Source organism: Cherax quadricarinatus, chromosome 86 (assembly GCF_038502225.1).
Source record: "Cherax quadricarinatus isolate ZL_2023a chromosome 86, ASM3850222v1, whole genome shotgun sequence".
NCBI lineage: Eukaryota > Metazoa > Arthropoda > Malacostraca > Decapoda > Parastacidae > Cherax > Cherax quadricarinatus.
In genome coordinates this window covers 15,201,326-15,219,057 of record NC_091377.1, presented here as the reverse complement: position 1 = coordinate 15,219,057, position 17,732 = coordinate 15,201,326, and the positions used below count along the sequence as shown (strand labels likewise).

The 17,732-nt window shown below is 41.2% G+C and overlaps 1 protein-coding gene across 2 annotated transcripts in view; it reads right to left on the bottom strand.

Moving 5' to 3' along the window:
• LOC128703032 (cytochrome P450 4C1) overlaps positions 1–17,732 on the bottom strand; it is a 276,764-nt gene that overhangs the window by 114,816 nt on the left and 144,216 nt on the right. For both annotated transcript variants that reach the window (XM_070103660.1, XM_070103661.1), the window contains 2 exons: positions 7,866–7,947; positions 7,451–7,554 (listed from right to left, as the gene is read on the bottom strand). In XM_070103660.1, the coding sequence (XP_069959761.1) occupies positions 7,451–7,554; positions 7,866–7,947 (186 nt within the window). The remainder of the gene's footprint in view (positions 1–7,450; positions 7,555–7,865; positions 7,948–17,732) is intronic.

The following is a 17,732-nucleotide window of genomic DNA, read 5'->3' as shown; positions in this document are numbered from 1 at the left end:
ATGGTTTTTGAAGGAGGTATGATTATTACGGAAGTTTGTTGGGTTTAGAGTACCAAGAGGTTGCAGTGGCGGCTCTAAGTAGTTCTGAATACTGCTCACAAGATCATTGTTAAAGGTCTCTACAGAGGAACACTCATAGGAATTATACCAGTCAGTCACATGTGCAACAAAGTCATCATGCTGATCTGTGGGAACATTAAAACGTTTCCGTTTGAATATCCCACCAGGAAGGATAGTATTACCAATATCTAGAGAGGTTAGCCTAGGGAAATGATCAGACGCTATATCTGTTACAATGGAAGACTCACAACTGGCAGAAGTAATGTTGAAGCCCAGGCACAGATCAAGGACGCCTCCATAGATATGTGTGGGTTCAAGGTCACCTACAATTTGGACATTATCGTGACTGTTTAAGAGTGACAACAGTTGATTGCCATTACGATTACCAAACTGTGAGTTTCCAATGCTTTTGTGTCTCGCATTGTAATCGCCAATAATAAGAGTAGGCTCAGAATGAGCACAAGTTGGGAGCTCCAAGTAATTAAATTTATCAGCAGGAGCATACAAGTTAAATATGTTGAGAGCAGAGTTCCCTATATAAATCCTAACACCGTGATATTGTAGCCCCTCTGTTTTCTTGTGTGCAAGAAGTTGATGGGGAAGTGATTTTTTAATATATAGAACACAAGAGTTAGTAGATTTGAGGTTATATGCAACAAATGATGGTAATTTAGGGGGTTGGGATTTTTCAGGGACTCTGCACTCTTGTAGACACACAACATCAATGGGTTCGGTGGTTACTTTATGATGAAGTTCAGGAAGCCTTTTTCTAAGTGATGCAATATTCCAGCTTAATATAGAAAGTTTATACGAGTTTTGATCCATTATAGTAGTCCTGGGATCATCTTGAGTTTCTCAGCATAATGAAAAAATTGTTCATATAAATAGCAGACCTTATCAATGTCAACAGTGCTACCCTTGTCCATGAGTTTTGCAAGTGCACCTCCAGTTGTAAGGCCTCGTGGGAGTCTTCGTAAACCCAGAGCATGACGCTGTTTATGTGTGAATGTATGATAGGTGACACCACCACCACTCACATTCCCTCCTCCGCTAACATTACACGCAACACTACAACTGTCATCACCAGCGCCACTACCAACATTGTGTTCATTACATTTGTCAACAGTATTGTATTCAACATTAATGTCTATGTGACTAACCTCATCACACTCTGCACCACCACTTATATTATGCTCATCACTATTACTAACATTATAGACACCACCACTCTCATCACACTCTTCACCACCACTTAAATTATGCTCATCACTATTACTAACATTATAGACACCACCGCTCTCATCACACTCTTCACCACCACTTAAATTATATTCATCACTATTACTAACATTATAGACACCATAGCCCTCATCACACTCTTCACCACCACTTATATTACGGTCATCACTATTACTAACATCCTTGACACCATAGCCTTCGTTATGATGCTCACTACAGTTATCAACACAAGTATTATATTCGTCATTACTGTGATTAAGAACACCACCACCACCTTGTTCAGCAGCCTTACACTTGCTTTCACAAATTGTGACAATCTTGTTATTGGTACACTCTACACATCTTTCCTTGTGTTGTTCAAGTTGTTGTTTCAGGAGTAACTGTTGTGTTTCCAGTATTTTTATGCGCGACATCAGGTTGTATACCACAGGAGCAAGACTTGGAACATCTGGAGACGTGAAGTCCCGGTCAGCTGAGCTATTTGGCTGACTGTCAGCTGACTCAGCTAGGCTGGTATTGACAGCCGATGTGATGGGGGTCTGTTGACGTGCTCCCCAGGTGAGGTGCTCAACCCCATTGTCTGAGGGCAGGCATGAGCCAGTATTCAGACCCGAGGTACCTGGTAGTCCTGGGGGGCCATTATGAGGGGTACAGGGTGAAGTGCGGTTGGCTGCGATGCGATCAGCCCTCACACTGCAGTCAGCATGAGCTGCTGTGACTCCTGAGGTCTTACAATTGATACATTGTTTAGCAACAGTCTGTTGCTGTTTGATCATAGCATAACACCGTTCAGAAGGATGAGCATTGGCACACACTGCACACCAGTGTGACTTAGATGGGCATTTCCTGGCGATGTGGCCCCAGCGTTGACACTTATAACATCGACGTTGAGGAGGTCTGTACAATGCAATGTAATAGCGTCTGTTGAGGGCTGCACGGGAGTGAATATAGCGTGGCAGAGTCCCCTGGCCAGTCCACTCAGCTAATATCAGACCGTTGGAAAGTCGACGAGGGCTTGCAACTTGCTCTGACGCCAGATATTGAGGATTCAAGTGCTTGTTGACGTTGTAGATGACAATAAGCACTTTAGGTGCCCTTGGTGGGGCAGCTCGGAGTTTGATGTTGGCATATTCGTGAGTGAGAAGTTTGTCTATAAATGCTGAATCATTAGGCACAAAGACGTAGTTATCCTCATCGCGGACAAACTTGATCGTTTTCTCATGATTGTTTACACTAGCTTCGAAAAACCAGTTAAACTTGGTCTCTTGATCAGTGTTGTCAGGGAAATCTAACCTGACAGCTTTGGGAGGGTGTGCGCCCACTGTATTGCTTTCAGCAAGCTTTCTCTGGAAGCCTCGTTCTTTTTTCCGAGCCTGTTTACTAAAATATGTTTCAAATCTGCCTTCACCATCATCTACGTCAACACCATCAGCTATACTCATAGCTGACAGGAGTTTCACACTGGCGATGGGCTAAAGGATACCGGTGAATAGAAGGGACAAGGAAGGGATATTCACCTCGCTAGACACAGGCAATGTGGGTGTAGTGGCCTGCGGGTCGCAGTGCGATTTTCAAGGTCATTCACGGGGCCACAGTCGTCTCGAGAGTTACCAATATTGCACCACTCATTAATTACTCGAAACCCGCAGCACTTAACACAGCTAGCACACGTGTCTGGGAATGACAGACAAATTTTCACTCTGTGGACAAATAAATCAGCACAAACTTAATATGTTTATAGATGAACCTCTGGCTTGTTACAGTTAAAAAGCTGTTTAGCCTGGATCGGTTAAACTCGCCCTTATCTCATATGTAGATAATGGCGACGAGCTAAGGGATACCGGTGAATAGGAAAGTCGAGGAAGGGACATTCACCTCACTGGACACACGCAGTATGGGTGTAAGTGGCATGCGAGTCTTATAGTGCCATTTTCAAGGTCACCCAGCAGGCCAGACATTCCTCACTCATTTTAAGCCTACGTTGGTACTGATGGTAGCACAATGTCCTAAGTCAGTGAAATCCACTCGTGCAAATAGTTACAACAAATCTGCAGCAATTAACACAACCACTAGGATATTTGCTTGTAGCAGGCAGGTAGGCACACAGGAGACTTCGTAAGGTGAGTGGAGTGCGGCACAGAGGACTGACACGGCACTCAAGCATTTATGTGGTCTGGCAAAAACCGCCTCTAGACCATAAGTAAATAGAGGCGAATGGCTGAGTTCCAAATCGAGGAGGGAGGGGAGGGAGGCAAGGTGGAGTGAAGGTGTAGCCTCCTACAGCCACTTCAAATCAAGATGTTTGTGTTTCACTAGGTATATCACTAGTCACAGTTCACACATAAGAGTTCCAGCAGCAATTCAGCTGCGCTCCAACGATATTTGTTGCATGATGAGTTATCAGTCGGGTGAGATAAGCAGTTCTGATATAGAAGGCCTAGGACTTCCCTCTACACACACACGTCCTCTCCCCTCAACCACTCAGGCCTAACTGTTTGCCATCTATAAATCCATAATAGTTATTATTCATGAAACCACTTCTCTCCGAAGGCTCTAACACTTCTGATTATTTTCTCGATTGCCATACATGACATGAATGTCGGTGATCTGGTCTGTATTTCAGTGATTGCTCTCTGTTTCCTTTCTTGAAAATAGGAACAATATTCACCGCCTTGCAGATCTTTGGCAACTGTTCAGTATTCATTTAATTCTTGTAGATCGTAGCAAATGGGTCATACAGTGCTCATGCTCCCTCTCACAGAATCCATGGTAACTACTTGTCAGGTCCTAATGCCTAGATATATCCAGCTCATTAATAATTTTTTATACCTCTTTTTGTGATGTGTGTATGGTATGAAGCACCTGTTAGCATACCGTTCGTTCTCTGGTATTACTCATTTCCACGGAGAACACCTTGCAGATTTTCTTTTCATTTCTCGTGAGCTCTCCTCCTTCCTTCTTCAGTCGGATTACCTGGTCTTTTACTGTCATCTTTATCCTGATGTGACTGTGGTAGTTTCGGTTCAGACTAAACTTTTACTGCTATGTCATTCTCCAATTGTCACCCAGTATCTTTGCACACCCTTGTATATTTGTTTCTGGCTCTCCTGCTCACTTCTTTATTTTTCTTTATCCTTCACTTTCCAGAGTTTTCCAAACTTTTGTGCTTCTTTTTCCTTCTCTTCATTTTTGGTTGAACCAAGGACTCTAGTTTTTCCATTGTCACTTCTGGGTATGAAATTCTTCTCTGCCTTCTGGTACTTTCTGCCTAGGAACTTCATAGTTTAATTGATTAAATTTCCTAACATTCCATTTCCCATTCCACTGCCCCAAAGTAAAGTCTGAGGCAGCTACAGTGAAAAGCTCTGTTTCACAAGGCACAGTACTCGCTCCCATCCTATTCCTAATCCTCATATCTGGCATAGGCAGAGATGTAAGAAATTGCTCTGTGTCTTCTTTTGCAGATGACTATTGTGGAAAATTAAATTTACCTGGATGTAACTCATAAGGTACATACCAGTAAATGGTAACAAAGATAATTATTCTTTATCAAGGTTACAGAGACAAGTAGGAATTTTTAGACACTTAGGTCACAAAAAATGTCCCCCTTCGATGCCTACTACAATCTATCTCTCCACAAGTCACTCTGGACCTATATTAATTTCAAATGAAATATACATCACCAGGAATTCTGGTAAAAACATTAATATAAATATGTGGACTGTATATTAAATTCAAAATGTGAATACATAAACATTATTATTATAATCAAAAAGAAGCGCTAAGCCACAAGGGCTATACAGCCCAAATACATATACATTGAAGGAGAATTTATAATAATAAGACTCACCAATTTGTCTGGAGATTACTTGGTATATCATACACAAACCCCTGCCTAAATATGAAGAAAATACTGGCCAGAATTTCAACATAAAATAGACATGACTTAGCTGGGTTCCATGGTTGTCCTGTCCATTCGACTTCTCAAGTTATGCAGGACTGCAATTCCAACAATTTCTGCTCCTATTTGGGAAGTTTCACCCACAATTTTACTTCCAGAGCAATGAAATTTATGCACATTTCACTAGTGTGCCATTACCCCATTCAAAACAATGGTGTCTCCTCCCCACCAACGCTCACCCATCGCTGGTTCTTTATTTATTTACAAATTAATTTTTATTACCTACAATATATTCCATCAATTTACATACAAAATACACTGTATTTTTGGAAAATATACAGTATTTTCTACAACACCCAAACTGCCATGAGTGTCCTCCATTCAAGACACTGCAAGACTCTAAGAAAACATCAACCAAATCTTCAAATGGGCCACTGAAAACACTATGAAGTTCAAGGAAGAGAAATTTCAACTACTCAAATATTGTAAACTTGAGGAAATTATAAGTGTATCAGGGTATACAACAAATTCTAACCATACAATAGAGCGAGAAAGTAATGTGAAGGACCTGGGAGTTATAATGTCGGAGAATCTCACCTTCAAAGACCACAACAATGTATCTATCTCATCTGATAGACAAATGATACGATGGATAATGAGAACCTTCAAAACCAGGGACCCCAAGCCTATGATGATTCTCATCAAATCGCTTGTTCTCTCAAGGCTGGAATACTGCTGTACACTAACTTCCCCCTTCAAGACAGGCGAAATTGCTGACCTGGAGAGTGTACAGAGAACTTTCACGGCACACATAAGTACGATAAAGCACCTAAATTACTGGTAACAGTTGAAGTCCCTTGATTTGTATTCCCTGGGATGCAGGCGAGAAATATACATGATAATATACACTTGGAAAATCCTAGAGGGATTAGTACCAAACTTGCACACGAAAATCACTCCCTATGAAAGCAAACCCCTCAAGAAAGATTCCTTGACGCTGGTGAAGGGCTCTTTATCTAATTGGATCTATACTCTGGTTCCCTGAATTGAGCCTGAATATCTTTCATCCCCCCACATGCACTGTATAATCCTACAGGTTTAGCGCTCCCCCATAATTATAATAATACGAAAGCAAAAGAATGTTGCATCTCAGTAGGAGATGCAACATTCCCCCAATGAAAAGCAGGGGTGCCACGAGTATGCTAAGAGACAACCCAATGAGTGTCAAGGACCCAAGACTGTTCAACTGCCTTCCAGCATACATAAGGGGGATTACCAATAGACCCCTGGCTGTCTTCAAGAAGGCACTGCACAGGGACCTAAAGCCAGTACCTGATCAACCGGGCTTTGGTTCGTTTGTTGGTTTACGTACACCCAGCAGTAACACACTGGATGATCAGATCCTGATCCACCACAAGGCATGGTCTCAGACAGCGCCGCGGGGGCGGTGACTCCGAAACCTTCTCCAGGTATACTCCAGGTATACACTGTACTCAGGATTTCTCTTATCCCTTCAAAGTACCTTCTTGTGAAGTTTGGTTTCTTGTTCCCTCTGCTTACCCTTCTTCCCTCAGAGTTTAATTCCACAAGGTATTCGAAATTATAGGAGCTCTCATTCTGTTTTAGTCTTGATGGCTCAACCCCTTCTCTATCTTCTGTTGTATCCTTGACATGCTAACACATAATTTCCCCATATCACCTCCATTATCGTATCCCTCCACGTTTCTAGTCCCCCATGTAAGTTTCAGTTCTCCCATTCTGTTTCATCGTGGCTGATATCACCCATGATCATTAGCTTCGTTTGAACCCTATGAGCTATCCTTCCTACTGTTGCCATGGTGTCAACTAATGTTTTGCTGCTTTCTTAATATTCCTGTCTCGGTTTTCTGCCATCTGATGGCCAGTCAGAGATCATTGATGCTTCTACTTTGGGTCCACAATCTTGATTATGCCACTATGTTGTCATTTGACCAATTTATGTTAATCCCACTCGTCTCTTCAAATCTCTGCTGATTTCTGATTAGAAGTGAAACTACTCTGCCTACCCTGTTTCCTCTTTCATTTTTTATTAGTTATACTGCTGGGAACATAGTATCTGTTATCATTTGAAAGATAACTGTAATAACATGTATGTTTGTTAGCGAGTGCGTTTGTGTGTGCATGCATGTTTTATATAACAAATACATTTTCACTTACTGCTATATTTAGCAAAAATTGCCATATCCAACCTGTGAATAAAGTGCCACTTACCTCCACTGTTCTGGCACTGCTGAGAAAACAGTAAGGCATGTGAAGCCGCCACATCCTGGCAACTTCACCCATTCCTGCCACTTTCATGAGTCTCTGGAAGAGTTCTGAGACATACCCAAGTTAAAATTATTTAATCAAGAAGACATCCATTTTAAATACATATTTCGTGTTTCTCTATAACATTACTGATATTTTTGGTACAAATACAGAAGCTGAAGAACATATTATTAAAACAATAAAGTTAGTGAGTATATAGAAAGAAAAAATGAAAAAGAAAGAATACTATTTTTTCAAGAATGATACTGAAAATTTTTTTTTTCGGTCGTTCAGCCAAACCATAGATGTAGACCAAAAAACAAAATAGTCTTACCTGGGATATGGTGGGGGGGGCTGAATGACCTGTAGTGATAATTACCTGATGGTTCCACATTGAGGAAGAGTAAGTTGCCCAGAATTGGAAGACCTCTGGGACCTGGAAGCTGGTCCAACAACCACACCTGTCAGTCAAACAACAGTTACAAAGAGTACTCGTATTAGTAATTTTCATTCAATAACAACTTTATATGTGTATGGAAATATAAACACAAATGCAGTATAATGTGATCCTTTATTGACAACGTTTCACCCACACAGTGGACTTTTTCAAGTCACACACGGATCTACCTGGGGTTGGAAGGTACGAGAGTATTTATAGTCATGTTCAGAATGTTGAGGTCAGGTGGAGAATGCTGCATCTGATGATCTACCGGGTGGGGTTATAGAGTCTTGGGTAACTTGGCAGGGGTATTGGACAAGTTGTAGACCTTCTGCAATGTTCCATGGGATAGCGATGAAGAAGTTTCTTGGCGAGTGGTTCAGCTATGTTATAGAAGCCATTGTTCTGGTTGAAATTGTTGGTTATAGAGATAAGCGATGATTCCAGGATTCTTCTGTATTGAGTGTTGTCTTCTGTGGCTATAAGTCTTGAGTTTCTGTAGTTAATTAAATGGTTGTGTGAATTGCGATGTCGTACACAGGCATTCCTTGTATCGTAAGTCCTGCTTGCATACTGGTGTTCTGAAATGCGTGTTTGGAGGTCTCTTGATGTTTCGCCCACATATAATTTGTTGCAGTCATTACAAGGGATTATGTATACCCCTGCAGAGGATGGAGGCTTGTCCTGTCTACTACTGATGTCCTTGATGGTCGTGGTTGTGGAGGTAGATACTTGGAATGATGTTTTGGCAAAGATGTTGGAAACATGTTTGGCAATGGAGTTGTTGGGGAGGACTATGTATCTCTTCTCGGCAGTGTCTTCTCTGGGTGTGTTGAAGATATCTAATGCCCGCCGTCTGCAGTCTCTGATGAAGTGACGAGGATAGTGGAGTTTATACAGCACTTTTATACGTGTATACTGAGGATTCAGATTCTGCTTCACTTGAATTGCAACGCCTAATTTGTTGTATGATGAATAAGCAATTATCAGTGAAGCACTTACCAGTGAACGACCACAAATGTGTTCTGGATGCTGTTCGATCTGAGAAAGGTATCCCTCATATCCTATAACTCTAGTCTCATGTACTTCAATATGCAAGAGGTATAGTAGGTGTACCTCAGTGATGCAAAAGGTATAGTAGGTGTACTTCCCTGGATGTAAGAGGTATAAGTGTACCTCACTGGCTGTAAGAGGCATAATAAGTGCACCTCAAAACTCTCAAGTGGAAGAAAATTCTGGGTAAAATTCCTCAAGAGACGTAAGAGACAATGGTCAACCTTACCAGTAGATCCAGGTATAATGTTACATAATTTGTGATCCTTGAAGAGTGGCAAGAGATGAGCAGCTGGCACTCATAGTAGTACGGTGGAACCTCTACATGCGAGCGCCTCCACGTGCAAGTTTTTCCAAATACGAGCAGTCGATAGGTCATTTTTTTGCTTCCATACACGAGCAAATTTCCCTAAGTGAGCAGACCTCAAGGCACCTGGGTGCCTTGACGATGGTGAGGGGGTCTTGCTCTTGATCTTGGGAATTGTATCTCATTTGTTTGTTGGGCTATCTTATTGAAACTTGGGCAATGTATGATGGAAAGATGTTTTTTAACAGGTAGTAGGTTGGTAGACAGCAACCACCCAGGGAAGTACTACCGTCCTGCCAGATGACTGTGAAACAAAAACCTGTAACTGTTTTGCATGATGGTAGGATTGCTGGTTTCTTTTTCTGTCTCATAAACACGCTAAGATAACAGGGATATCTTGCTACTCCTACTTACACTTTGGTCACACTTCATAGACACGCACATGCATATATATATATACATACATCTAGGTTTTTCTCCTTTTTCTAAATAGCTCTTGTTCTTTTTTATTTCTTCTATTGTCCATGGGGAAGTGGAAAAGAATCTTTCCTCCGTAAGCCATGCGTGTCGTATGAGGCGACTAAAATGCCGGGAGCAATGGGCTAGTAACCCCTTCTCCTGTATACAATTACTAAAAAAGAGAAGAAGAAAAACTTTATAAAACTGGGTTGCTTAAATGTGCGTGGATGTAGTGCGGATGACAAGAAACAGATGATTGCTGATGTTATGAATGAAAAGAAGTTGGATGTCCTGGCCCTAAGCGAAACAAAGCTGAAGGGGGTAGGAGAGTTTCAGTGGGGGGAAATAAATGGGATTAAATCTGGAGTATCTGAGAGAGTTAGAGCAAAGGAAGGGGTAGCAGTAATGTTAAATGATCAGTTATGGAAGGAGAAAAGAGAATATGAATGTGTAAATTCAAGAATTATGTGGATTAAAGTAAAGGTTGGATGCGAGAAGTGGGTCATAATAAGCGTGTATGCACCTGGAGAAGAGAGGAATGCAGAGGAGAGAGAGAGATTTTGGGAGATGTTAAGTGAATGTATAGGAGCCTTTGAACCAAGTGAGAGAGTAATTGTGGTAGGGGACTTGAATGCTAAAGTAGGAGAAACTTTTAGAGAGGGTGTGGTAGGTAAGTTTGGGGTGCCAGGTGTAAATGATAATGGGAGCCCTTTGATTGAACTTTGTATAGAAAGGGGTTTAGTTATAGGTAATACATATTTTAAGAAAAAGAGGATAAATAAGTATACACGATATGATGTAGGGCGAAATGACAGTAGTTTGTTGGATTATGTATTGGTAGATAAAAGACTGTTGAGTAGACTTCAGGATGTACATGTTTATAGAGGGGCCACAGATATATCAGATCACTTTCTAGTTGTAGCTACACTGAGAGTAAAAGGTAGATGGGATACAAGGAGAATAGAAGCATCAGGGAAGAGAGAGGTAAAGGTTTATAAACTAAAAGAGGAGGCAGTTAGGGTAAGATATAAACAGCTATTGGAGGATAGATGGGCTAATGAGAGCATAGGCAATGGGGTCGAAGAGGTATGGGGTAGGTTTAAAAATGTAGTGTTAGAGTGTTCAGCAGAAGTTTGTGGTTACAGGAAAGTGGGTGCAGGAGGGAAGAGGAGCGATTGGTGGAATGATGATGTAAAGAGAGTAGTAAGGGAGAAAAAGTTAGCATATGAGAAATTTTTACAAAGTAGAAGTGATGCAAGGAGGGAAGAGTATATGGAGAAAAAGAGAGAAGTTAAGAGAGTGGTGAAGCAATGTAAAAAGAGAGCAAATGAGAGAGTGGGTGAGATGTTATCAACAAATTTTGTTGAAAATAAGAAAAAGTTTTGGAGTGAGATTAACAAGTTAAGAAAGCCTAGAGAACAAATGGATTTGTCTGTTAAAAATAGGAGAGGAGAGTTATTAAATGGAGAGTTAGAGGTATTGGGAAGATGGAAGGAATATTTTGAGGAATTGTTAAATGTTGATGAAGATAGGGAAGCTGTGATTTCGTGTATAGGGCAAGGAGGAATAACATCTTGTAGGAGTGAGGAAGAGCCAGTTGTGAGTGTGGGGGAAGTTCGTGAGGCAGTAGGTAAAATGAAAGGGGGTAAGGCAGCCGGGATTGATGGGATAAAGATAGAAATGTTAAAAGCAGGTGGGGATGTAGTTTTGGAGTGGTTGGTGCAATTATTTAATAAATGTATGGAAGAGGGTAAGGTACCTAGGGATTGGCAGAGAGCATGCATAGTTCCTTTGTATAAAGGCAAAGGGGATAAAAGAGAGTGCAAAAATTATAGGGGGATAAGTCTGTTGAGTGTACCTGGTAAAGTGTATGGTAGAGTTATAATTGAAAGAATTAAGAGTAAGACGGAGAATAGGATAGCAGATGAACAAGGAGGCTTTAGGAAAGGTAGGGGGTGTGTGGACCAGGTGTTTACAGTGAAACATATAAGTGAACAGTATTTAGATAAGGCTAAAGAGGTCTTTGTGGCATTTATGGATTTGGAAAAGGCGTATGACAGGGTGGATAGGGGGGCAATGTGGCAGATGTTGCAAGTGTATGGTGTAGGAGGTAGGTTACTGAAAGCAGTGAAGAGTTTTTACGAGGATAGTGAGGCTCAAGTTAGAGTATGTAGGAAAGAGGGAAATTTTTTCCCAGTAAAAGTAGGCCTTAGACAAGGATGTGTGATGTCACCGTGGTTGTTTAATATATTTATAGATGGGGTTGTAAGAGAAGTAAATGCGAGGGTCTTGGCAAGAGGCGTGGAGTTAAAAGATAAAGAATCACACACAAAGTGGGAGTTGTCACAGCTGCTCTTTGCTGATGACACTGTGCTCTTGGGAGATTCTGAAGAGAAGTTGCAGAGATTGGTGGATGAATTTGGTAGGGTGTGCAAAAGAAGAAAATTAAAGGTGAATACAGGAAAGAGTAAGGTTATGAGGATAACAAAAAGATTAGGTGATGAAAGATTGAATATCAGATTGGAGGGAGAGAGTATGGAGGAGGTGAACGTATTCAGATATTTGGGAGTGGACGTGTCAGCGGATGGGTCTATGAAAGATGAGGTGAATCATAGAATTGATGAGGGAAAAAGAGTGAGTGGTGCACTTAGGAGTCTGTGGAGACAAAGAACTTTGTCCTTGGAGGCAAAGAGGGGAATGTATGAGAGTATAGTTTTACCAACGCTCTTATATGGGTGTGAAGCGTGGGTGATGAATGTTGCAGCGAGGAGAAGGCTGGAGGCAGTGGAGATGTCATGTCTGAGGGCAATGTGTGGTGTGAATATAATGCAGAGAATTCGTAGTTTGGAAGTTAGGAGGAGGTGTGGGATTACCAAAACTGTTGTCCAGAGGGCTGAGGAAGGGTTGTTGAGGTGGTTCGGACATGTAGAGAGAATGGAGCGAAACAGAATGACTTCAAGAGTGTATCAGTCTGTAGTGGAAGGAAGGCGGGGTAGGGGTCGGCCTAGGAAGGGTTGGAGGGAGGGGGTAAAGGAGGTTTTGTGTGCGAGGGGCTTGGACTTCCAGCAGGCATGCGTGAGCGTGTTTGATAGGAGTGAATGGAGACAAATGGTTTTTAATACTTGACGTGCTGTTGGAGTGTGAGCAAAGTAACATTTATGAAGGGATTCAGGGAAACCGGCAGGCCGGACTTGAGTCCTGGAGATGGGAAGTACAGTGCCTGCACTCTGAAGGAGGGGTGTTAATGTTGCAGTTTAAAAACTGTAGTGTAAAGCACCCTTCTGGCAAGACAGTGATGGAGTGAATGATGGTGAAAGTTTTTCTTTTTCGGGCCACCCTGCCTTGGTGGGAATCGGCCGGTGTGATAATAAAATAAAAAATAATAATAAGTATTATAATAATAATATGCATAATAATAGTACAATAATATAATACATATAATAATAGTATAATAATATAATACATATAATAATATAATTCAATAATAATAATAATACGTATAATAATAATGCACATATAATAATAATATAATACATAATAATAATTATATTAATAGACGACTTCAAAAGGCCGTCACTAGATGGCAGTGTTTACCACAACGAAGAGGGAGCGGTTGTGGCCGCCTCCACCTGTTACATAATGATATATTTTAATGATCTATATTATTTATATTGTTTCATATATCATATTATTTAATATTTCATATTAAATAAGCCCTAGAGTTGATGATAGGAAAATATTCAAGGAGTATTTTGTCCTGTCTCCAGACAAACTCTCGTCAGCTGCCGATGCTGCCACATATATAATGACATATTTTATTCATTCTAGAGTATATATCAGGTTTCTATGTTATTTATATTGTTTGTTATGTCATATTAGATGAACTGTGATAGATAAATAAGCCGTAGAGTTGATATTAGCGAAATTATTGAAGTACAGAGTTCTATCTGGAGTTTACCTGGAGAGTTTACCTGGAGAGAGTTCCAGGGATCAATGGCCCCGCAGCCCGGTCTGTGACCAGGCCTCATGGTGAATCTCAGCCTGATCAACCAAGCTGTTACTGCTGGCTGCACGCAATCCAATGTACGAGCCACAGCCTGGCTGGTCACGTACTGACGAATTTATTACATTTCAATTACAGTGGACCCGCGAGTTTCGTTATTAATCCGTTCCAGAGAGCCTGCCGAAAGTCGAAATTCACGAAACTCGAAACCATTTTCCCCATAAGAAATAATGGAAATAAAATTAATCCATTCCAGACACCCAAAAATATTAAAATAAAATATTTTTTTCAAATTAAATAAAGATTTATATACTGAAATCAATGAGAAACCAAGTACATGCACATAAAAAATAATAACATTATACTTACCTTCACTGAAGACTTCTGGGTGGATGGAAGATGGGAGGAGGGGATAGGAGGAAGGTGTACACTATTGTTTGGAAGGAGAATCTCCCTCCATTAGGACTTTAAGTAGCAAGTCCTTATCTGGGGTTACTTCCCTTCTTCTTTTAATGCCAATGGGAACAACTTGAGAGTCACTGGACCCCTGTCGCACAAAATATCTGTCCAGAGAGGTCTTTTTCTGGTGTTTCTTTAAGATTTTCCTGAAGTGGGACACAACACAGTCATTGTACATGTTGAAGATATGGCTTGTTTCAGCTTGGTCAGGGTGATACTTTTCAACCAAACTTTGCAACTCATTCCACTTGGCACAAATCTCCTTAACATTTGAAGAAGGCACCTCATCCGTTCCCTCTTCCTCCTCCTCTGAAGCAAGTTCCTCGGCTGTGGTCTGATGCTGTTCCAGTCGAAGCTCTTGCAGTTCGTCAGTGGTTAGCTCTTCCCTGTGGTCCTCCACCAACTCTTCCACATCCCTGTCACTCACCTCCAACCCCATGGACTTGCCCAATGCCACAACACCTTCCACAACAGGCAGAGGGTCGGCAGGGACAGGGTCTCCCTCAAAACCTTCAATATCCCTCTGGATCATGTTCCACACTTTATTTACTAATGGGCTTGCACTAGCTTTCCTTGGGTCCATGATGACTTATTTAGCAGTTGCAAGCACAAAAAAACAATGAATTATTATGAAATGTATTGTACAAACCCGCGGGGTGATGGTCACATGTTGGTAAACAATGGCACACTGAGCATGAATTGCGTGGGAGACTGGCTTGGTGTGCGCAGTGACAGGCGGGTACTGGACAGTCACCGAAACACGAGTCTAATCACGAAACTTGAGGTCAAATTTTGCCAAAAAAAACTCGCCGAAAGTCGAATTTCACGAAAGTCGAGGCTGCCGAAACTCGAGGGTCCACTGTAATTTAAATGAGGGAAATTGATTCTGCAAATGAGCAAATCCAGCTGCAAGCAAGGTCATGGAATGGATTAAACTCTCAAGTAGAGGTTCCACTGTATATATATATATATATATATATATATATATATATATATATATATATATATATATATATATATATATATATATATATATATATACTACTATGAGTGCTAGCTTCTCATTTCTTTCCACTCTTCAAGGATGACAAACTAGTTAACATTATACCTGGTCTTTGCAGTTTTCAAGGTTATATTAATTTGTTACTGCGAGCCCTTCACCATCATCCACTAAGATGAGGATGGTGATTGAATCTCGGGAGACGTAAGGCAGTAGTTTACCTGTATACTACAACCTATTTGAGGTGACAGTATGCGACTTAAGCACATCGACTGCTAAGTCCGATGCTTCGGTAAACGAGTACGTCAGTAAGTGAGGAGAGGCTGTATATATATATATATATATATATATATATATATATATATATATATATATATATATATATATATATATATATATATATATATATATATATATATATATACTATTATGAGTGCCAGCTACTCATCTCTTGCCACTCTTCAAGGATGACAAATTAAGTAACATTATACCTGGATCTACTGGTAAGGTTGACCATTGTCTCTTACTTCTCTTGAGGAATTTTACCCAGGAATTTTACTGTACACTTATCTAAAATATATTTATTTGGATTAGGCTTAATTAAATTGTGTTTGTTGTAATAAGATTAGGTAAGTTTTCTAAGGTTCTTTTGGTACAAAAATATTAATAAAAATGTATCCTTAAACGTATATGATAAAATTTTAGAAAGGACTTAATTTAAAATGAGTTCTTGCTAATTGAACAATTTTACTTATTCGGCACGACACTGCACTAACCAAGGAGTCGAACCCATGCTGTTTTGGCCTGCATCATGGTGAGAGAAAATGCATGACGCTTTAGACCACTAGATCACACAATCCTTAACAATGGTGCATCCAGCCAAGGATGTATATGGGGCAGTAGCTTACTCAGAGGTAGGGGAGCAGGTCAATTTAGCCACCAGCAGGGCGCAAGTGACGCCCCTAAAGCAGTGCTCCATCCCAGAGCTGGAGTTAACAGCAATGTTGTTGGGAGTAAGAATGGGGAGGTATGTAAAGGAAGTAATGAGTAGCCTTAGAGTGACAAACACGTATGTATGAACAGACTCGGAAGTGACCTTACAGTGGGTCAAGAATGACAGGTCTAAACTGCTCTATGTTAGGAATCAGGTGAAAGAAATATGAGAATTGCAGTCAGTATCTACAATTTTACATGTGTCAACTGGCTCGAACCCAGCCGAACTGATAAGCTGAGGGGTGACACATGAAAAACTGGGCAAAAGCGAGATTTGGTTTAAAGGTCGGGACTGGTTGCCAGTGAAGGAAGAATGGCCAAATCAGAAGTTTGAAGAGGTAACCAACTGCATGGTACATTTCGTGGGGAAACCAGACACTGAGTTGTTTGACCCCAGACGCTACTCCTCATTGAGGAAAGCGGTTGAAGTCACAGAAATGGTGTTCCAATTCATGAAAATATCTGAATGACAAAGTAGACTAAGGACGCCAATTGTCGATCTCTCGTTCTGGAGAGCATTGGATCCAGCAGCACCAAAGGGAGAGATTTCCAGGAAACCTGGAGGTACTGGCAACTGGACAAGCAGACGAAGTCTGGTTTTGGGTCTATCAGAGATTCGGGAAGTCATAAACTGGTGCACTCGTTGGGGTTGTTTCTAAATAATGGAAGGCTAATAAGGGATAGAGGAGGATCTCATTTATGGGGCCAAACACTCTGTGCTACTCAGGAAGGATGGGTGATTGGCCGAACTGGTGATACACGATGCTCACAAAAGGACTACGCATGGAGGGTTTGGAAATACCCTTACCTGCTTTCATCAGAATTATTGGGTACTTAAAGGTTGAGTTGCAGTGAAGGTGATCAGGAATTGCACCATCTGCTGATGGTATGATGGGAGGACCTTACAATATCCTGGGCCGCCACTTCTGCCCCAGGAGCGGGTGCAGAGTGACAGGCCATTTGATACTGTAGGTTTATACCTACAGTTATACCTACCTGTATGTTTAAACCTACAATTATACCTACTGGAGTAGTCACCCTTAAAAGCCTGGAAGGAGGGAGGGTAGACCAGCAGGTGAATGTCTCCCTGTTTACTTGTGCAACTACATGAGCCGTACATTTGGAGTTGGTGGCAGATATGTCAACTGACATTTTTGTAAAGCTGTTCAGAAGGTTTATGCCAAAGATTGGTTATATCTGACAACGGAACAAGCTTTAGAGCAGCTGACAAAGTCTTTAGAAACCTTCTGGACACAGGGAAAATGCGCGAACGCGTGAAGAAAGTAGAGTGTGAGTGGAAGTTCATAGCTCCTAGAGCACCTTGACAAAAGGATTTCTTTGAGCACATGGTGGGCACAGTTAAAAGGTGCATTCAAAAGGTCTTGCATGGTGTGGAAACTTATTCGGTCCTAAAGTTCCACAGGGCAGATACGCCATATGAAGAGTCCAACATGTCACGGATGGAACGTCTGAGTTGGGGGGCCCTTACATCGACCCAAAACACACACATACACCCAGGTTGGTGAAGGTAGT